General features: G+C 35.5%; 1 protein-coding gene across 3 annotated transcripts in view; it reads right to left on the bottom strand.

Annotated features, from left to right (window-relative positions):
• CUL5 (cullin 5) overlaps positions 1 to 23,422 on the bottom strand; it is a 127,666-nt gene that overhangs the window by 10,320 nt on the left and 93,924 nt on the right. For all 3 annotated transcript variants that reach the window (XM_010595436.3, XM_010595437.3, XM_064288891.1), the window contains 10 exons: positions 19,072 to 19,165; positions 17,552 to 17,682; positions 17,015 to 17,122; positions 14,162 to 14,226; positions 7,095 to 7,227; positions 6,106 to 6,237; positions 2,688 to 2,811; positions 2,194 to 2,369; positions 1,251 to 1,412; positions 370 to 488 (listed from right to left, as the gene is read on the bottom strand). In XM_010595436.3, coding sequence (XP_010593738.1) covers positions 370 to 488; positions 1,251 to 1,412; positions 2,194 to 2,369; positions 2,688 to 2,811; positions 6,106 to 6,237; positions 7,095 to 7,227; positions 14,162 to 14,226; positions 17,015 to 17,122; positions 17,552 to 17,682; positions 19,072 to 19,165 — 1,244 coding nt within the window. The remainder of the gene's footprint in view (positions 1 to 369; positions 489 to 1,250; positions 1,413 to 2,193; positions 2,370 to 2,687; positions 2,812 to 6,105; positions 6,238 to 7,094; positions 7,228 to 14,161; positions 14,227 to 17,014; positions 17,123 to 17,551; positions 17,683 to 19,071; positions 19,166 to 23,422) is intronic.

Genomic DNA, 23,422 nt, shown 5'->3' with positions numbered 1-23,422 from the left:
TCACTGAAGATACATGGGTCATGATTCAACATAATCATCTAATTGGATCTTCAAGAAAAAATGCTTCACGTAAATTCAATTGCTTTCCTGTGGATTCAGTCGCTTTACGGTGCAAAAGGATGCTCACTTTAGGGTGAAACCTAACACAGCGTTTTGTCGGATGCCGAAAATGCATCCATGGAAAATATGGTAAAGAAGTAAACATGTCTAGTTCATTGATTTGTTTAATAAACTAAATGACATGAACATATAGTTATGACAGTAAATAGCTATGTTTTATATAACATCTAAGGAAAATATTTATTAAAAACAAAGCACTAAAAATCAAACAAGGCATTTTTATTTTAGATCAACCAACATAAACCTTACATTAAACTGAACTCCTGGTTCACGGAGAAGAGTGTACCTTCTGTAAAGTCTTTGGGTGAGTTGACTTGAGGTTCATACAATAAAACTTGCCGTTTCAGCTTTGGAAAAGCTACTAAAGACTACAAAGAATAAAAAGAGAAAACAGTGTCTATGAACAGCATGAAATACTAAGATCAATTCTTTAACATGACTGACATAGGCAAGAAAGGATTATCAGCACAAATTCAGAATTGGGGCTTTAATTTGGTACTGCCATGAATATAGCGATGTAAATGCAGAGTGGGGAAAGAGAAAATGAGAAGGTGGAATTAGTTGGCTATTAGGAAGCAACATGTGCCCTCTCTGCAACGAGAAGACTAGAAATTAGAGGGATTGGTGTATGTGACCATAGTAAACACCACTTGCCAGTTATAAGCCAGATGTCTCCTCCCTAGGTAATAATTTATTTTGGAACTTGCAAGAGGTCTATGGAGTAGGAGTAGAATGTAGCTATGAACAGGAGGTCAGAAAGTGTATTTTACAAGTCCTCAAAAGAACTAAAGTTTCCTGAGTCTTGGTCATCTTCTGATTTTGGTCATCATAAAATCTTTGAACACATTGCATTGTCAATACAAAAATTAAGTACATGTCTTCGGTCACACTCTTCACAGGTAACACTAAAATACCAACTCAATCTCTCTTTCTGTCTCTTTTTTCGCCTTTCTCCATCTTGATATCTTGTCTATTTTCAGTTTCTTTTCTACAAAAATATCTCATTAATGTTTTCCTCTGGCTAACAGTCATTCTAAGTCTTATTCAACTTATAAATTTATTATAAGACAACTATGTATTTCCTGCTAGGTGAAAGAATACAATTTTAAAAACAAAAAATATAAACAAACCCATAAAGTCCTTCGAAGCTCAGCATCAGGGAGTTCAGTTGCAAGTTTCAGATTTTCAAAGCTGATTTTCTCTCTGGGTCTTTGGTTCCATGCAAACAACACAGCCAGCTGAAACGTTGTTACCTCCAAATCGTATTGACCTACTTCATTCTTAAACGTTATCTATAAAGTAGATAAAAATAAGAATCTCTTCATAATGATCTATCTTTACAAACCACCTATCTAACATAATCTCTCTTAGACGAGAATTATATGAGGGAAAGACTGTTAGTTGTCTTCTAATATCCATTCTTCCTTTTATACACAGTAATAAAAACTTAAGCAGACCATAATGACTACCCAGAATAAAGGCTCATCTCCCAGCTTCCCCTTTAGCACACTGGGGACATATGACTCATTTCTGACCAAAGACGTGCAAGTGGAAGTGATAGAAGAAACTTCTAGAAATCTCCCCTTAAAGGAAGGTATGCCCTCTCGTTTTCTCTCCTGTTGGATGAAATGCAGGCGTAATGGGAATCATACTGAATTATGCAGACAAGGGCAATACCTTAAGAACGGTGGTGCGACAAGGAGCCTACACCCCTTACAACTTCTGGAACAAATTCATTGTACTGCCTCAAGATTTTACATGCGAAAGAGGCAAAGGTCAATTTTGTATGGTTGTTGTTAGTTGCTGTCGAGTCATTTCTGACTCATGGAAAACTCAACTCCGCAGAGAGGAACTGATCCACAGGGTTTTCAAGGCTGTGACTTTTTGGAAGCAGATCGCCAGCCTGTCTTCCCAGGTGCCTCTGGGTGAATTAGAAACACCAACCTTTGAGCTTGGAGTTGAGTGCTGAACCATTTGCGCCACACAGGGACTCCCTATCTTGTGTAAGCCATTCTTATTTGAAGTACTGCTATTTTCAGCCAAACCAAGAGCCAAACTAATGCATCTACTTACAATTCCATTTGACATGAGATGATGCCAGTGTAATTTTCTACCACTATGATTTTTTTTGTAGAATTCTTCTACTTCAGGTATCAGATCCTCCAGTTCAGTGGGAAGCGAGACAAATACTTTCTCAGAGCTTCTTGACCAGGCACCAGCATTCAAAATTTTTATATTCACTGAGTCAGCTATAGGCAAGAATATCAGAAAATACAAACATAAACAGTCATGACAATGGATAAAATTCAAAATAAATAATACAGGGTAAGCTACAGTGAAAAAATAAAACTCAAAAGATTTTTTTTTTTTAAGTGTTTTTTTGGTTTCAAAGGAAGGATCAGCAAATCTAACATTCTGCCTTAAAAGCTGAATCCAAGGAATGTGGAATTCTCAACCACTGTGGATCTTACACTGCTGGTTATTTATTTTTAATTTGCTAGAAAACAAAGATATTCTTTTTCAAAATGAGCTTTGAAATATACATATATTGAATTATAAAATAATACCTGGTAAAGCCAATTTATTATTTTTGTGCATTTCCTTAAAAGCTTGGTTTAAATCTTCAGATACTTTTATGTCCTGAAACATTCTAGCAAGCTTGTTTACATAATCTGCTGGCATACCAACTTCCTACAAAAACCAAAGACAGAAGAGGCAATAAATAATATGTAGTTTATATAATTTGACACGCTATGAGGAAAAGTTTTTAATGGAAAACTAAGTCTTAGATGCTTTAATACCAAATTCTTCCTCTCTCCCTTATTTATTAGACAACTTATTTTTAGAACAAAGTAGGATAGTACAGGCATTCCTTGCTTTGCATGATTTCAACATACACAAATTTCGGTTAATACAGCTTAGTTCAATAACACCAGTCCCCCAACAAGACAGCCCAAATTTCAGTTGCCACTTTATGCTAAATGTGAGTAAATGCACAAAGTACAAATTTCTGTTAGGTCCTCATTCCACAAATCACTATGTAAATAAAGAAAGAGCACATCATGATCAGTGACAAGTCATATAATTTCCTCAAAATCTGTTAGTCACCTGTTATTCTGAACACAGACAGCAAAGCATGTAGTTATGTTGCATCCATGTCCCCCAGAGATAAAATCACATGACATTTCACAAAAATTAGTAACTGAAAGAGGTAATTGGCCAACAAAGATGATAAAAGTGCACCAAAAAGTGCACTAAAAAAACTGAAAGTGATAATGCTGGAAGGGAAAACAGAATTGAATAAAAACGGAGTTCCAGAAGAAATAGGTGACTGTGATTATGATGATAATGCCACTGTTAAAGACTCTAAATATGCAACCAGAGGAACTTAGGGAAGGTGAATTATTGGCATAAATGAAAAGAGTGGGAGTGACAAAAGGAATGAAGGTGCACCAAAGGAAGTGACACCCACAAAATTTTTACATTAAAGGAACTCAGTCTTTCACAACATTCAGAACCCAAAAGGTAAAATGTTGGAAGCTGATAACGGTTTGAGAGACTATGACCACACTCCAAGGCACAGAAAAGATGCTCACTCCACATCCCATTACATGACAGGAAGGCAATCACTATTCAAACAACTCTTTTTTTGTATTAATAGCTTTATTGAGATATAACTCATCTATCAAAAAAGTGCCCTTTTAAAGTGCACAACCGCATTTTAGAGTATTTATAGAGTTGTGCAAATATCACCACCATCTAAGAATATTTAGAATATTTTCATCACCCAAAAAAGCAACACGGTATCCATAGGCAGTCGTAGTCATACTCCATTTCCCCTTCACTCCAAGCTCTTGGCACTTTCTGTTGCTATGAATTTGCTTATTTGAGATATTTCATATAAGAAGAACCACACAATGTTTGTCCTTTTGTGTCTGACTTATTTCACTTAATGTTTTCAAGGCTAATCCATTTTGTAGCACGTATCAGTATTCCATTCTTTTTATGGCCAACTAATATTCCATGTATGGATATATCACGTTTTGTTTATCCATTCATCAGTTGATTAACATTTTGGGTTGTTTCCACTTTTGGGCTACTATGAATAATGCTGCTATGAACATTTGTGTATAAGTTTTTGTGTGAATGTATGTGTCCATTTCTCTCGGGAGTAGAACTACTGGAACATAAGGTAACTAACTCTAGGAGCCCCTGGGTGACACAAATAGTTAAGTGCTTGACAACTAGCTAAAAGTTTGGTGATTCGAACCCACCCAGAGGTGCCTCGGAAGACAGGCCTGGTGATCTGCTTCCGAAAGGTCTCAGCTTTGAAAACCCCATGGAGCAGTTCTACTCTGCACATGTGGAGTCACCATGATTCCCACTCAATGGCAACTAACATCCACTACATAATGGTATGTTTAATTTTTTGAGGAACTGCCAACAGCTTTCCAAAGTGGCTGCACCATTTTACAGTATATGAGGCTTCCAATTTCTCCCCTGCCTCGTCAACACTTGTTATTGTCTGTCTTTTTTATTTTAGTCATCAGACCGAAGGTGGTACCTCGTTGTGGTTTTGATTTGCATTTCTCTAACAACTAATGATGTTGAACATGTTTTCATATACTTATTGGCTGTTTGTATATTTCTGTGAAGAAATGTCTATTCAAATCCTTTGCCCATTCTTTAAACTGGGTGGGTTATTTGCTTTTTTACTGTTGAGCTGTAAAAGTTCTTTATATACTCTGAATACAAGTCTCTTACCAGATATATGATTTACAAATATTTTTTCAAATTACTATTTGTAAGGTTTTTTTTACAAAAAAAAAAAAACACTGTAATTCTCAAAATTTCTTATGTTTTAAATTACAGTGTACTAAAGAAATTACTTTTATCGTGTTTTAAAATTTTCATATATATTTATAATTGACAAAAGTTTTTAATGTTTTGACAAAATTTTTAAAAGTCACAGAGCGATTGTTATTTTTCTCACTGATTATTAAGATCACTTTGCAGTTTTCATTTCCACAGTATTTCTTCAATATCCGACACTACCCTTTCAAGCAAGAACTATCTGTAATTTGATATATATATGTATGTTTATGTGAGTGAGTATAAATACACGCATATATATAAAAATTAAGAGTGTATTCATTTTAATAAAAGTCAAATTACATTAAAATTAAAGAAAAAGATTAAAATATTTTGATACGGAAATTCAATTATAATTAGCATTTATTACTATAAATAACCCATTGATGTCGAGTTGATTCTGACCCATAGCAACCCTAGAGGACAGAACAGAATTGCCCCGTTGGGTTTCCAAGGAGCGGCTGGTGGATTTGAACTGCCAGCCTTTTGGTTAGCAACTGTATCACTTAACCACTGTGCCACCACAGCTCCACCATAAATAAGACATTGTCTAAAGGTCTGTTTTTTGCTGTTGTTTTTGCTATACAAAAGTATTTATTGTTGATATTTGTTTTCAAACATCTCTAGAATTAAGTATTTAGTACTGAAAACACCTTAAAAAATAAAATGTTTTGTCCTATAACTTAATCAATAAGGTCAGTTCAAATTAGATTGGAGGGACAAATAAGAGTGAAACAATAAAAACAAATCAAGAACTTTACTAAAGGCCTTTATTAAGAAAATGGATTTTATTAAGTATCACTTTATGGAAACGCTGGTGGTGTAGTGGTTAAGAGCTATACTGTTAACTAAAAGGTCAGCAGTTCGAATCCACCAGATGCTCCTTAGAAACCCTATGGGGCAGTTCTACTACGTCCTTTAGAGTCGCTATGAGTTGGAATCAACTCAATGGCAATGTGTTTGGCTTTTTGGTTTTTATTTTATATAACTGATGTTGTATTTTATATGTTTCCTATCTCTTTGACATTAAGAATACTGCCAAAATGTATTACTTAAGGACACACATGGACCATGAGCTATATCAGAAAACAAAACATTAAAAAGTTTACTTACTCTTAGCCATTCTACCATATTCTCTTCAATTTCACTATCAGCAGAGATGTCCAATATGAGACGTCGTGTCAAATGAGCTTTGTGATACCTCATAAAAACGTCTTTGTTTTGTACATATTTAAGCACCAAGAGCTGTATGGAAAAAAAAAAGTCACTTTCAATTCTTATACAGTTTTAGATACCTCTCTCATTTAGACCTTTCTATATTCCCCATTCATCAAAACTCAAATTTATGTAAGCAGTAAGCATATACAGACAGGCCTACTAAACTGCCCATCTCTAAAAAATAACCAGTCCTAAAAGGTATACTGATAGTCCACTTTAAAAGTTAGGAAATTTGAGACTGTAATCAAATTACATTTCTATCCTAGAAATATTTTCTAGATTTTTGTAAAATATAGCAATACTTCATGAGAAAAATCAATAGTTCTTCCTCAATTCTCTCTTTTACGTATCTTCTTCACCTCTTTCTGGCACTTAACTCTCTAGGCCTTTTTGTCTATCCATTCCCTGTATCTTCTATTTTTATTTTCTGTCTGTATTCCTTGGTTTATATTATTACAATAACAATCAGGGACCAATGTGAGAATGAAAACAATTAGTACTCTTTATCTATGCTCCTCATCTTTGGCTATCTATCTCACAAAAAGGAAGGAGTGACAAACTCCCAGTCTCCCAATAACAGTTCAAACACTATCGGCTCCACTTTTCTTCCATTTGTTCTTTAATAGGAGCTAGAATTTAGTTGCTTAAAAAGAATCAAGAAAAGGAAAGGATTAATGATATTTTCTCTTCCAGGCAATTACGAGTAAAACTTTTCAGGTAGAAAAGTAACTACCCTATAGAGTTCTCACACTGTAAAACTTCTTAACATTAGTTGCTTACATATGTACATATTTTGTTGATGCTATCACAGTAAGTCATAAGCAAAAAACAAATTCAAATAAGATTATTAAAAATTTTGAAATATATATATAAAAAATATGTACCACTTCTTTAAGCTTTGCTTCAATTTCTTCAGAGGTTAGTTTTTTGCTTAATGGTGTTTTTCTCAGCAACATGTCACAGTAATTGGCAAGCAGCTCAGGGCATTTTGATTCAGGCTGCGTTTTCAAACCCACCCTAAAAAACAAATTAAAAGCAGTTGATGAAAAATAATTGATAACCGTAAATATTATGTTCTACGGCCCATCTTTCACACATTAATTCCTTACATAACCTAGGGATCCAGGGAGGGATAAGGATGAGGCAAGCAAGGAACCTAGGGCTCAAAAACTTAAGAAGGCACTCACTCTTTGGTTCCCATAAGTGCGGACCTTACACTTGCAGGATCCTGAGAATGAGTACCTCCTTAAATTTTGTGCCCTTGGGACCTCCTTAGCTCACCTCAGTCTTAGTCCTGCCATCATTTTTTACATTATTTTATTCAGTTATCTCTTCAAACACTTTTGAAAAACTACATAAATCCTTGCATATTTATAATTTAATATTTAAAACTTTCATTATTAACATGTTAAGGTAAAACTTACTTCACTCTTTGAAATATATCCAATGTAACCTACATTCCATAGCAATGTGATATCTACTATCATCCATTTTTAAAAACTGTAAACAAACTCTTCTTAAACAATGAAGGATTTCTATCTCTATTTCACTTTTCCCACAACATTTTAAAACAGTTTAATGTATTTTTATGCTTGGAAGTCTTGCATTTATTCTTTATTTTACTTCTACAGACAATGTATATAATTAAGTTTAAATTCAAGATTTTCAAATTTCTTATGCCTGTAAGTATTATTTCCTAGGATTAAGTTATCCAAGTTACTATGAGTATACGACTCATCAGAACAACCCAATTACTTTGTGAGTGTGTGTATATAAACACATTTGCAATATACGCATATGTAAAACTTTGCTGTATGTGTCAATTCATACTGCCGTATGTGTCAATTCATACTGCCGTGGATGACACTTTTTCCCTCCCAATTATGAATCCAGGGATCGGCATCAATTTTATTTTTCACTTTTTATTTTCATAAATTTATGTCTCTGCCCTGAGAAATCTTATTCACATAAACGAGTAGATAGGAATGAAAGAAGCTTTTATTATACCACTCAATTCTTTAAGTACCTACTAAGTCATCTGCTAAAAAAAATCCATAACAATCTGATATAAAAGTATTTGTAATAAAGCATTTGAGCTGACAACTCAGGTAAGTCAGCAATCAATGGTGGTGAGAGCAGGGAACTGAACACTATCTGACGTGCACAAGGACCTGATAACTAGTCATTAGAAATTCATTTTCTGTACATGAATACGAATATTTTAAAATGCTTCTTTCTTAGGCAACCTGAAAGCTTTTATATACCATATAATCACGGAAGTCCTTTGCAAAGTGAGGAAGAGCAGTTGTGAAAGGAGGACTGGAAAAGAGAAACTACATGACATTTCCACCACAGGGCTCAATTTCAGAAAAGACTGAACGTGGAAAGTAAGGATCTACAAACTGATTTCCTTAAAACTATCCACGCTGGCATGCTCTAAGTGTTCCGAAGTAGACGTACTCCAGTATGAAAACCACTAACTTCATGAGACTCCATCCATCTTCCAGCTCTATTCACACTGCCAGTGCCTAGGCTCCTGCTTGAACTACGTTAACAACCTTAGTGCTCTCCCTCCCTCAAAGTCAGTCTTGAGATGCATTTTAAAGTTAGCTGGTTGATGTATAATGTAAAGAGAGATAGCTTGATTAAACAGAAAAATTTGAAGAGCTCTGTACCTACTGAAGAAATCGAATTCACGATCACAAACCTATTTACACCAAAAACTCCAGGCCCAGATGGTTTTGCTGATGAATTCTATCAAAAGTTTAAAGAAAAATACCAATTACACTAACTCTTCTGAAACATACAAAAGGAGGGAATCATTCCCAACTCATTTCATGAGGCCATCATTATCCCTATGTACGGAAATGGCAAGGTAATTACCAAAAAACAAAAAAAAATGTAAAAGGCATAAAGATCAGAAAGAGGTAAAATCCTTCATAAATACAGATGAAAATCTTTTTTAGCAAAACTGAATCTAGCAGTATATAAAAAGAACATATTCAAAGTAGAGTTTATCCCAGGAATTCAAGGTTGGCTTAATATTTTTTAAAATGTATTTCATCACATCAAAAAAATAAAGAAGAAAAACCTATGGCCATTTTGGTACAGAAAAAGCATTTAATACATCTATTATCAAAACTCTTATCAAATTAGGAACAAAAAAGCAGTCTAATTAAGAACATCTATGAAAAATCCTCAACTTTAACATCCTACTTAATGACGAAATATTAAAGGCTTTCCCCTTGAACTGGCCAAAAAGGGCAAAGATGCCTACTCTCACTACTTCTATTCAACCCTGTACTTGTGGTCCTAGCCAGTACATGAAGATAAGAAAAAGAAATAGATGGCATAAAAATCAAAATGGAGAAGTAAAACTGTCTCTATTCACAGATTACATGATCGTTTAAATAGAAATCTAAGGCCTCTACAAAATAACTTCTAGAACTAACTGAATTTTAGCAAGGTTATAAGATACAAACACAAAATTAATATGTAAAAATCAACTGTACTTTTTATATATTACCAAAAAATAATTAGGAAAAAATCTTTAAAATATTTATGAAAACATAAAATGGAGACTCAACAAATGAAAAGACTTTTATGTTGATAATTACAGAGCACTGCATGCCAGAAACTTGAAGCTTAAGTAAGTGGAGAAATATACCATGTTCACAGATTGGAAGATTCAATATTGTTAAGATGTAAATTCTCTCTCAAATCGATCTACAGATTCAATGTAATTCCAATCGCAATCCTAACTGAACATTTTTGTAGAAGTAAACAAGCTAATTCCAAAATTCATATAGAAATGTAAAACAAACAAACAAGACCAGAATGGAGAGCCTAGAAATAAATCTACATTTTTAAGCTACTTAGTGTTATAGATAGAATTGCTGTTGTTGTTGTTAGGTGCCATCAGGTCAGTTCTGACTCATAGCAACCCTATATACAACAGAACGAAGGTTGCCTGGTCCTGCGCCATCCTCACAATCATTGCTGTGTTTGAGCCCACTGCTGCAGCCACTGTGTCAGTTCATTTCATTGAGGGTATCCTTTTTTGCAGAACCTTTACTCTTTTTCTTTTTTTTTACTCTACTACTTTACTCTACTAAGCATGATATCCTTTTCCAGGGATTGGTCCCTCCTGATGACATGTCTGAAGTAAATGGGAGGACATCTCGCCACCTATGTCCCCTTAAAATATGTGTTGGAATCATATGCCTGTGGATGTAATCCTATTTTCTTTGTTATTTTAATGAGGCCGTATCAGTGTAGAATGTTGTCCTAAACCTAATCACTTCTGAGTTATAAGCAGCAGCAGAAACACAGAGACATGCAAGTACAAACAGGGAAAGACAGATGCCATGTGAAGATCACCAAGCAATCGCGGAACGCTGGGGCCACAGAAGCAGAGTCAAGGACTCTTCCCTAGATCCAACAAAGAGAGAGCCTTCCCCTATAGCTAGTGACCTGAATTTGGACTTCTAGCCTCCTAAACTGTAAGAAAATAAATTTCTGTTCTTTAGAGCCACCCACTTGTGGTATTTCTGCTACAGCAGAACTATGAAACTAAGACACTTTGTTTTCAACAAAAGGAACCAAAGCAATCCAATGGAGGAATGGGAAGTCTTTTCAACAATGGTGTGGAAACCACTTGCCATCCATATGGAAAAGAAAAAAAGATATGAAATTCAACACCAAACTCACATCATACATAAACATTAATTTAAGATGGATCTTAGGACTAAATGTCAAAGTGAAAATTAAAATTTCTAGAAGAAAACAAAAGAATATCTTCATGTCCTAGAGTAGACGCAGACAAAGGTTTCCCACACAGTACATAGAAAGCAAAAAATATAAAAGAAAAGCATATATCTAATAATGAACCTATATAAACAACTAGTAAGAACATATAAGAACTCTTATAACTCACCAATAAAGAGGAACAACCCAATGAAAAAAATTAACAGACACTTCATAAAGGAAAATCTAAGAATGCCACTCAGTACATGAAAAAGTGCTCAATATCAATATCCATGAGGAAAATGGGAATTAAAACTAGGAGATACCACTACGTATACCCAGAATGACTAAAATTAAAATGACTGACAACACCAAACACTGGCATGAACTGAGGATCAACTGGAACTTTCATACATTACTGGTGGGAGTGACAACACAACCACTTTGGAAAACACACTACTGTATACGCAAAACTGCTGTACCTGCAAAAGTATGAATGAAACTCGAAAACATTATATTGAATGAAAACAGCTTTACATTTTTAAAAAGTATGTATTGTATGATTCCATTTATATGCACTAAATTCTAGATCAGGCAAAACTGATCTATGTTGAAATAACGAGAACAATAGCAGCCTCAGTAGAAGGTGGGGAAATGGCATAAGAGAACGCTCTATGACGATGGGTATTTTACCCCAGAATCATGAAAAATTACTGCACATGTTAACGGGGTGTAGGCATCTGTTAGGAGCCCTGGTGACACCGTGGTTAAGCACTTGTCTGCTAACAAAAGGTCGGCAGTTCAAACCCACCAGCTGCTCCGTGGGAGAACGACGTGGCAGTCTGTCTCTGTAAAGATTTACCGCCTTGGAAACCCTGGGGGGCAGTTCTGCTGTGTCCTACATAATCACCATGAATCAGAATCCACTCGATTCTGGGAGTGGGTCAGGTATTTGTCACATTTCACTGAATTATATACTTAGTATTTATGCATATGGCTTATAAATTTTACCTCAAAACATAAATTAACAATTTAGTTAATAAAATGCTTAGCGAGCAAAGGTTACTGATGCCTGTAATTTCCTTTGAAACGCACTTAACAGTTGGCTGATACATGTATAGAGAGATAGCTATTTGATAAAACAATTAGTGACTTTATTATAAGCTTGGAAAACTTCTTAATGAAATGCTGGGGGTCCAGGGAGAATGAGGAAGATATCTACACACTGAAATGAAGGGATTTTAGGATGTAGTGTTCTATGTTTCATGTATTTCACAATTTATAAAAGAAAATGCAATATACCCCCTTCTAAAATATACCAATAGCTATAATACTGTATGACCCAGATGTCTACCATTATAATATCACTCAAACAACTTACACTTCTCAAAAAGAACAGTGAAAAAAATTAAGATAAAATAAAAACCTGAGTAACTACTTCTCCTTCTTAAGGAAGAGGTGCTACTTTTCAAATATTTTAGCATTACATATGAAATTGCTTTAAAATAGTAATTCTCAGCTAGAAATTATGTCAAAAGACTTTGCCCAATTACCCTTTAGGCCTGCTCAGCACTACCTGAAGGTACTACAAATAGCTCAGATTTGTTAATATTTTATTACGTTTTAATTTTCAGATTTTTAATAAATAACACTTGTTGTTGGCTGCTGTGAAGTACACCCCCGACTCAACACCACCCCATACACAATGGGATCGGACTGTTGTGATTCATGAGGTGTCCACTGGCTGATTTTCAGAAGGAGATCACCAGGCCTTTCTTCCTAGTCTGTCTTAATCTGGAAGCTCCACTGAAACCTGTTCAGCATCACAGCAACACACGAGCCTCCAGTGACAGATGAGCGGTAGTTACATTTGAGACACGGTATTGAACCTAGGTCTCCTGCATATAAGGTGAGAACTCTACTACTGAACCACCAACGCATCATAAATAGCACTTAGCATAAGCAAATTTATCTTACTAATAAGAAATCAATTTTTAAAGAAAACAACCAAACCAAACCTGTTGCCGTCGAGTCGATTCTGACTCCTAGCGACCCTACAGGACAGAGTAGAACTGCCCTGTAAGGTTTCCAAGGAGCACCTGGTAGATTTGGACCACTGACCTTTTGGTTAGCAGCCGTAGCTCTTAACCACTATGCTACCAGGGTTTCCGAAAGGGTAATGTAAAAATTTATACTTGAATTGGTTCTCTTTTTTATCCTGGTAAATTGAGCCATTTTCCATGGTTTTATGGGTAAAAGAATAACTAGTGACAAATAAGGAGGGAAGTCTAAAAGATTAAGAGCAAAACATTTTTGTACTGAAAAAAAAAGTCATTTTTTGATAATAAAAGAATTTAATATAAAATTACAAATTGAAACAGCTTTTTTCATTTTATTTTCAAAAATAACATGCAATAAAATTGACAATTTTTCTTGTACACTTCTGTGAATTTCAACACATTGTGTAGGCTCTAGATACAGGGCCATGTCACCATTCCAAAAAACTAAACCTTTGTATTCATTATCTTGCTCTACACATAACCCCTAAAATCTCTGACCTGTTCTGTCACCACAGTTTTTTCTTTTGAAAATGCCATATAAATGGAATCTTACAGTATATATACCTTTTCAGACTGGCTTTGAGATTCATCCAAATTATTGTGTGTGTCACAAGTTTATCCTTTTTAATGCTGAGTAGTACTCCACTTTATGTCTGAACTACTGTTTATGCATTTATCCATTAAAGAAACTTTGGGTTCTCTATAATATTTACTGATTATGAAGAGAGTTGCTATAAACATTTATGTACAGGTTTTTGTATGGCCATAATTTTCATTACTCTAGGGTAAATACCCAGAGTGGAACTGCTGTGTCATATGTTAAGTATATATTTACCAAACTAAGACATTATAAAACTTTATAAGAAAATTGTTTTCCAGAGAGGCTGTATCATCTTGTACCATTTTGCATTTCCACAACAATGAACGAGAGTTACAGTTGCTCTGCATCCTTGTCAGCACTTGATATTGTCAGCATTTTATATTTTACAGATTTTTTTTTTAAATAACTAAAGATGGCAAAGATTATGAACTGAAAAAATAAAACCTAATAGGATTAGGGTAAGAGGGCATCTCGCATATCCAATAACATATAAGACACTCAAAAGATTTTAAGAATCTGAAAGATATGGTTTTAAAAAACTTACCCTTTCTGCTTCAAAGGTAATTCAAGTTTAAATATGGTAGCATCATTAACAACTGCTTTATATGCCTGAAAATAAGTTGAAATAAAACACAGACATTATTTTTAGCATTTAAAATGCACAGAATTGTTACACTTACACAAATGCATGAAAATATAAATTAGTTTTTATTTACTTTTAATAGTGTATTTGGCCTGATAGAATTTTTAAGTCATGCTCTTTGTAATAAGTATCATTATTCTCAAGTGGGGCCTTAAACGGTGCCTGACAACCATACCATTTTCTCTTGTCTGCTCATTCTCTATTTCTCCTACACATTTTCATACCACATCCTTTTTCCTCAAACTTCCATTATTTCCTCCCCCGTACACTCTCTGGAGCCCTGGTGGTGCAAATGATTAAGCGTTTGGCTGCTAACCAAAAGGTCGGCAGTTCAAATGCACCAGCCACTCCCTTGAAACCCTACGGGGCAGTTCCACTCTGTCCTATGAGGGCACTATGAGTCAGAATTGACTTGATGGAAATGGGTTCGGTGTTTTTTTTGTTTTGTTTTGTTTTTTTGGTTTTGTACACTTTCAGCAGATGATGTGGCTTCCTATTTAACTGAGAAAACTGAAGCAAACAGAAGAGAATTTCCAGAGACCACTACCATCTACCCACATCTATGCTCATATTCTGCCTTCTCTCTTATTGCCATGACATGAATAAGCCATCCTTGCTCCAAAGCAGAAAGCAGCCCTTCTACTTGAACTCTTATCCAAGGAACTCCCTCCTCCTCCTGTATCATCAATTTTCCCTTCTCCATTGTTTGTCTCCTCAGCATACAAAACTGTATTTTTTAGTCTTAAAAATTCTTTGTTTTTTTTTTGAGGTTAACAACTTTTTATTATGTTAATATAACAGGAATTATTCATATCAGTCTCACAGCAATTATACTAGTGGAGAGAAAATTTATGAGTCCATTTACTAATGATAGCTATAATAAATATTGTTCTTTTTTGGTTTTGTCTACCTTCAGTTACTGCCCCATTTTTCCCTTCCTTTAAGCCAAACTCCTTGAAGAATCATCTAACTCACTGTCTCCAACTTCCCATTTGCCATTCTTCTTGGAAACCCTCTAATCGGGCTTTCATACCACCACCCGTCGTGCCACCCAAATGGTCTTGTCAAAGTCACAGCCTTTATGTTGCCGAACACAACGGTTAATCCCCATCTTACTTGCACTATCAGCAGCATGCACCCCTTCTGGAAGCACTTTCCACTTGTTCTCTAGCACCTCTCCCACACTCTCCAGGTCTTCCACTCATTTTCCTTTGCTGGTTTCTCATCTTCCTGACAACTAAATGTCAGAATGCCCTAGGCCAGTCCTTGGAGCTCTTCTTTATTTTTACTCATTACTTTGATGATCATATCCAGCCTCAGTTCTTCAAATACCATCCATATGATGAAGCTCCCAAATTTCTTTCCAGCCCGTTCTAATCCTTAAACTCCATACTCAACATTTCCATATAAATGTTTAATAACATTTCAAAATTAACTTAAATTGTCCAAAACTGAGTTTCTGATCTCTCTGCACCATCTCTCCAAAGCCCACTTCTCCCACAGTCTTCCCCAACTTTGTAAACATGTCTTTCCAACTGATTAGAACCAATCTTGATGGTCTCTTTCTATTATATTCCACGTCTTATTCATTAGCAAACCCTGTATAGCCTATTTTCATAATATAATCAGAATTCAACCACTTCTGAGTACCTCTATCCACTGTCATTCTAGGCCAATCCTCCATCATCACTTTACTCAATTATGTTAATAGTTTCCTAACTAGCATTCTTCCTTCTTCTCTTGCCCCACTTCAGTTTATTCTTTTTGCAGCAGCCAGAGTGGCCCTGTTAAGATGTAAGTCAGGTCCGGCCACTCTGTTACAAATCTTTTAGTGGCTTAACATCCTACTCAGAGAGTCAAAACCAAACTCCTTACCATGGCTTACAGAGTCTTATGCGATCTGGCCTCCTGTTAGCTCTCTGACTTCATTTCCTACTATTCTCCCCCTCACTCAATCCACTCTGGCCACAATGACCTTTTCTGCTGCTCCTCAAACATAACGGGAATATGCTTGCCTTGCAGTCTTTGCATCCACTGTTCTCTCTACCTGGAACACTCACCCCACCACCTCCATACTACTCCTCTAACTCCTTTTCTACTCTACGTATTTCATTTATTTTTAAGTATACAAACTAAGGAAAAAAACCCTACTGGAGAAAGTCGATTGTCCTCTTTTTAAAGTCACAGTAGAGAGGGAAAAAACTAATGATGATTTCTAGTGATAGGTTTATGACATTTAAGAAGCTATAACACTACTGATAATACTATGTTTCATTCTCATCACCCCACACTAGTGAGAATGGGAAAAGAGATGGTCTGCAATGCAAATACCAGGCGCCTGGAACGCAAGCACAGAAGTGATGTAACTCTTACAGGAGCTCTATGGGGAGACAGAGGAGGGAGCAATCAACTCTGCTTGGGACTGGCTGTTTATCAAGGAAGTTCCAGGGTAAGTGTATTTTGAGCTGAGTCTTAACGGAAGGATGAATAGGAATTCAATAGTAATAATATTAAAGAATAGGAAGGCATTCTTGGAAAAATCAGGAAGAGAGCAACTTTCTAGCTAAATTCTAGATCACGGGCATACCCAACACTTACAAAAACATTTATCAAACCAAATACAATAAATATAGCTGGCCTCCACTGATGAAAAACAAGTTGCTACTTAATAGCATAATGAAGCAAATTTTCTTACTAGAAGTACATTATGACAATTATGTTTTTAATACAGTGTTAATATGTAAGAATATATACCTTATCTCTTGCAGTAAGAAATCGTGGATCATCTTGAAAAGCTTCTTTGACAAGTTTACTAAATCTATTAAATAATGTAAGTAACTGCTCAACGTATTTCTCAGAGTCCTAGAAATAAAACATTTTATATTCAATTGAGATTTTAAAAGAAAGAGTAATACAAAGAAAGCCGAGAAAATATAAGTTAGATTTTGTTTATAAAGAATGTTTTCTTAAAAATAAAAGGTGTTTCAATGTTACTGTATTGCCATTTCAATTGCCATTGTAAGTGCTCAATCCTGCATTTTTACCAGTTTTAATACGCATCTATCACTGCCATGGAGGAAATCCTGCATTTTTACCAGTTTTAATACGCATCTATCACTGCCATGGAGGAAATCCTGCATTTTTACCAGTTTTAATACGCATCTATCACTGCCATGGAGGAAATCCTGCATTTTTACCAGTTTTAATACGCATCTATCACTGCCATGGAGGAAATCCTGCATTTTTACCAGTTTTAATACGCATCTATCACTGCCATGGGGGAGAACTTACAGTAGTAATAGTTTCAGCAGCTGCTACCATATCTGCCAGGCCAGCACTAATAATATGTTCTTCCAAGTCTTTCAACATCGGTTCTATCCCATTAGGAACTTTGTCCATCAGTGAAAACATTAAATGTAATTCTGAAAGGATATAACACACTCATGTAATCATTTCATCAACTAGAATAAACCTTCTCTCAGATTAATCTCATGCATCTAGAATGCCTATAATAGTAAGAATACCCTAGTGGTATTCTGCGGGTACAATTGGTTTAGGAGTTGTTATAGCAAGTAGGACCTCCTGACCTACTTTCTCAGTTTGACAAAATTACAAAACCAGAAAAAATTTTCAAATTAAAAATGATTACATTTTGCAAAACTCAACTCCTCTTAAGAGGTGAGTTATTTTACCCCCAACAAGATGAAATATTTTTAATTCTAAGAAGTAAAAAAAGTTTACACAGAAGATAAGTACATTTCATAAAGTAGATGCAATATTAAATATGTAGCCTCATCATTAGGGTTAAAGTCATGCCTTCAGATTTTTCAGAGTAATGATTCTAAGAGAAAAGTTTATTAGAGACCATTAATATAAAACTGTGTCCATAAAGAACTGGTCGGTTTATAAAGTACTTCCTCATGTTATACTGTTTAATTGACCTTCACAAAAACCCACCTCACAGTACTGCTTATGACTAAATAAAGCCTTCTGAAGGCAGTCTGACATGGATAAGAGAGAATTCTACTTTGACTGGAGTATGGAAATTCAAATATTTCACTTATGCCAAACAGTACCATGATTTTTACTACAAAATGCTCCTAGAGAGTAAATGAATTTAAGTGAATTTATACGCATACTTTCAACACAACTAGAGATTTAATGGGAGCTTGGAGTTAGACACAATAAAATCTGGGGCATAATACATTAAAATATTATCTCTGGGTAGTGGGAATACAGGTAATTTTTACTGTATTTTTTGTTTAAATTGTACTTACTAGCCTCCAAAACATATCTTTATTAAGAAAACATTTAAGTAATTACAGAAACACACTTCAGATTTTAAATTGTAAAATATTTTTTAGGGGAGGGAATGCACATTATTAACATAAAGTGTTTTATTACTTTCTAAAAAGATTCATTACAAGGTTCTACGCAAAGGTCAAATGTCTAGTTCTATAAGTCGGAATCAATGCAACAGCAATGGGTTTTTTAAAAGGCTATCCTATACCATGTGTTTACAATGTAAATTGGCCTTTAAAAGGAAGGTCCTACTTTTGAAAACAAATGGAAGTTCACATACTAGAAAAAAAAAATAGCCCTAGTACCTAAGGGGAAAATGTCTAATTTAAGCTTAGAGAAAGAGATCCTAACGGTGCTAAATATTTTATCACTGCCTTTAAACACAGTTTTTTTTAAACACAGTTCACTTTAACAAACATACGTGTATGTCGAACAGCAATTTATTAAGTGATTTGCTTCAAAAATACCCCTTTAAAAGATCAGATAACTGTATGTGATGTTTTACCTACTTTCAGTTTCATTTCTCTTGATCATGCCTTGGCATTCTGCTAAGATAGTCTCTTTAAAGGATGTCACCAGGGCATTTACACAGCATTCCATGAGCTGAAATATATCAAAAATTGGTCAAGGCCTCTATAAGCTTTACAGCACAAATCTATTCCAACTAACAAAATAAAACCAAATTGTTCAAAAGCTGAAAAACTTAAGTATCCTGAAAACAGGTTTTACTTACCTATACTACAGGATGGTTCGAGCCAGATACCTCATGCTGGTTTACCACTTAAGTATATGCCCCCTTTAGGAAAAAGTCATTGAACTTAAGTTCTCTAGAAATTTTAACAAAAGTTTCTGAGAAAAGGAGGAAAAAAAAAAAAAAACTAAAAAATATGTAAGAAAAAAATTAAATTTGATTAACTCTCCCTAACTGGAGAGAGCCTGTGTTAGAACTAGATTCTAAAATTCTAGAAGTATGAATACATTCATTCAACAAAGCATTACTGGGTGCCTACTATGTTTGAGCACCAAAGAAATATTTAGGAGATAAAGAAGAATACAAATCCCTGCTCTGGAAATCACTGTTTAATTGAGGGTGTGGAAGGGGGCAAAGGTAAACTGTTAAGAATTTAAGGTAACTCATTTAAGTGACATCACACACACACACACACACACACACACACACATACACACACAATCCAACAAATAAAACAGCAGCAGCAAAGGCACTACTTTCTTCTTGAGTAATTAAAAAGGCAGCATCCACAAGATGGTATCTAAATTGGATCTTTAAAGGTTAAGAAAAAGTCCTAAAATGGATTGAGTATTCTGAGAACAGTAAGAAGTTGAATATGGTAGGGAAGAGACCGATAGTGGAAAAGAAGGTTAGAAAGGTAGGTTAGAGATAGATTACGAATGAAAAATCTGTGGTTTGAGATTTTAATCTATAGGCAGGAAACAAAGAACCAAAGGTTTTTAAAGAGAGGATTAAGCTTTTCCTACCTCCAGACCATTTTTAAAAGGTGGTAGTAAGGCAGATGGTATGAAGGGAGGAAGAATGGTAAAGGAGGCTGGTGAAATACTGCAAGTAAAATAGCGAAGGTCCAATGTTCTAAGAGGCCCTCAGGAAAATCTCCCAAATGGGGCAGAAGATTTCCACCCCACCCCTACTCCCGCATGTCATGTTATGATTTATTCCTCTTACAGTGAGTAAATAAATTTAGTAAGTTGTGAATACTAAAGTAAGATACACTAAGGCTGATACATCTCCTCTGAAAAACAGATTGTCTACATACATTAAGGGAGGGAATTAGTCCAAACGTCCTTTGTTAAAAATTCCTTTTCGAACTAACAATGTTGATAATTACTGAAGTTGGGTTTAGGTACTGGAGGTTCGGTATACTACTCTTTCGACTTTCTAAAACTCTTCCAGAATAAAAAATATTTTTCAAACCCCTCTTCACAAATTTTGCTAGCTACTTTTAATCTATTTATCTCAATTTCTGTCCAAAGAAAAACAAAACACAAAGTGATTCAGAAATTCTTGCTCTATTAAAGATGAGGAGCTCTGTCTACAAGTTCTAAATTCTATACCAGCTCTGGAAAGTGCATGGCTTCCGCAGCGAGATTCAGAAGAGGTAAATCTAACTATTTGTAACTAATGAAGAATGAAGAGAAAGTACGATGGTAAAGAGGAAATAAACTCCAAGCCCCAAGCACTTGGTCTCCGGTTTCTACTTTCATTGCAAAGTTACACTTGAGCATGATAATGTTTGCCAGTAGTCCAAATTTTACAAAAACGTAGATCAGTGTATTCCAAACCATGTGTTGTGGAATCAGTTTTACAGGCTTGAGGCCACCTTTTTTTTATGACAAGAGAACAAAAATATCAGAGTATATCACACATAGTAACAATACATCTTAGTTCACAGAACTTTTTGTTAGATATAAACACATATGTACTAAGCCACAACAGATAATGAATTTCTTTCCATGGGTTACAATGAGGATAAAAGGAGAGGCCAAACTGATAAGACAATTGAAATAAATTGGACAGAACTGGTTAACTGCATAGATGAATGGGGTTAGGGGAAAAAAGGTGGGGGGTCATTGAAGCAGTTTCTACCTTGAGAGGTTAAACATATAAACAATCATTATAATAGCAGGTACCTTTTAATGAGCACTTACTATGTACCAGGCATTGAGCTAAGTGTTTTACATATATTATCTCATTTAACCCACATGACAGTCTTATGAAACAGGTATTTAACACGAGAAGACAAGTTTATAGAGGTTAAACAGCTTGCAAGTGTTGCACAGTTTGTAAGGTCTTGAGTTGTGATCTGAGGCTAGGTATGTGACTCCACCACCTTCAGCTTTTATTACTACTCCAAGAGAAACAGAAAAAGGAGCCCTGTTAGCGCAGTAGTTAAGCACTTGGCTGCTAACCGAAAGGTTGTTGGTTTGAACCCACCCACCAGCTCCACCGGAGAAAGACCTGGCAATCAGCTTTTATAAAGACTGTAGTCTAGAAAACCCTATGGGGCAGTTCTCTCTGTCATTTGGGGTCACTATGAGTTGCAACTGACTTGACAGCACCTATCAACAATAGAAAGTATACACTTAGTAATGGCTACATGCTCAGAACTGAGTTAAGTGTTGTAAGGAATACCCATTGCCATCAAGCCAATTTTGACTCACAGCAACCCTACAGGACAGAGTAGAACTGCCCCATAGGGTTTCCAAGGAGCAGCTGGTGGATTCGAACTGCCCATCTTTTGGTTAGCAGCCAATCTCTTAATTGCTGCGTCACCAGGACTCTGTTGTAAGTAAGGAATAGAGAAGTATAAAATATAGTTAATACCACTCAATGATCTTATAATCCTGTTAGGGAAATATAACTATATATCTAAAAATGTGTACATACTTCATATGTACAAAGGTATATGAAAAGAAGTTCAACTTCACAAATAACCATAGAAATGGAATAAATTCATTATCACTACACTATAAGCTTCACAAGGACAGAGATTATGTTCTGTCCCCAACTATATATGCATGGCCTCATACATACTTGGTGCTTGATAAGTAACACTACGAAGCTGTCTATAATCTGCCATTAAATCAAGCGGTAAAAAAAATTGCTTCTGTGGGAATTTGAATAAGAGGAAATTGATAAAGGCTAGAGAATTTAGGGAGCCCTGGTAGCACACTGGTTAAGAGCTCAGCTGCTAACTAAAAGGTCAGTAGTTTGAATCCATCAGCTGCTCCTTGGAAACCCTACGTCCTATAGGGTCACCATGAGTCAGAATCACCTCAACGGCAATGGGTTTGGCTTTTTTTTTTTTTTTTTTAGAGAATTTGGGGATTTCTTCATTATAAGATGGGATATAAGGATTCTGAAGGATATGAACAGGCAGAAGAAAAATAAACATTACTATAAATGAATGCAAGAAAATGAAATGGAAAATACACGTTATAAATGAGAAACAAGCCCTATAAGAGTAGAAAGGCTCCTGCTAGACATTAAAACCAGAAGTTGCCGGTTGACTTGATTCTGACTCAGCAAGCCATGTGTATCTGAGTAAAACTGCTCCATGTGGTTTCCAACGGCTAATTTTTCAGAAGTAGGACACTAGGTCTTTCTTCCAAGGTACCTCTGGGTGGACTTGAACCTCCAACCTTCTGGTTAGCAGCAGAGCACATTAACCGTCTGCACCACCCAGGGACTCTTGCTGGACATTATAAAGAACTAAACTTAGAAACCGCTGCCTGTTTGTCAGTTTGCTGTATTGTGGTCTGTGTGTTGCTATGATGCTGGAAGCTATGCTACCAGCATTTCAAATACCAGCAGGGTCACCCAAGGTGGGCAAATTTCAGTGGAACTTCTTAACTAGGACAGACTAGGAAGAAAGACCGGACAGTTTACTTCCAAAAATTAGTCAAAGAAAACCCTATAGCTCATAACAGAATATTGTCCAATACCGTATTGGAGGATGAGGCCCCTACGTTGGAAGGCAATCAAAATACACAGCAGCCACAACCACAGACTTGAGCAGACCAGAGATCAAATGGGCATCACTATGTTCTGTTACAAACAAGGTTGCAATGAGTTGAAGTTGACAATGGCAACTAACAACAACAAAATCAGAAAAATAGGCTAGGGCCTAAACATGAAGGGTCTTAAAAATCAGGGATAGTAAATAATGATACTCTTCTTTTTGAATAAAGAAGTAAAACAGAATATGGCTGATTAGGTAGAAGCTACCTCGGATCCCTCTTGCAACAAAGACTTGGAAAAACAAGTGAATCGATCACATACATGACAATGTACGAACCCTGACCATCAAACACAAATCCAAAGAG

Source organism: Loxodonta africana, chromosome 7 (genome assembly GCF_030014295.1).
Source record: "Loxodonta africana isolate mLoxAfr1 chromosome 7, mLoxAfr1.hap2, whole genome shotgun sequence".
NCBI classification, from domain to species: domain Eukaryota; kingdom Metazoa; phylum Chordata; class Mammalia; order Proboscidea; family Elephantidae; genus Loxodonta; species Loxodonta africana.
The sequence above is the reverse complement of the archived record's forward strand: the minus strand, read 5'-3'. Positions and strand labels throughout refer to the sequence as shown.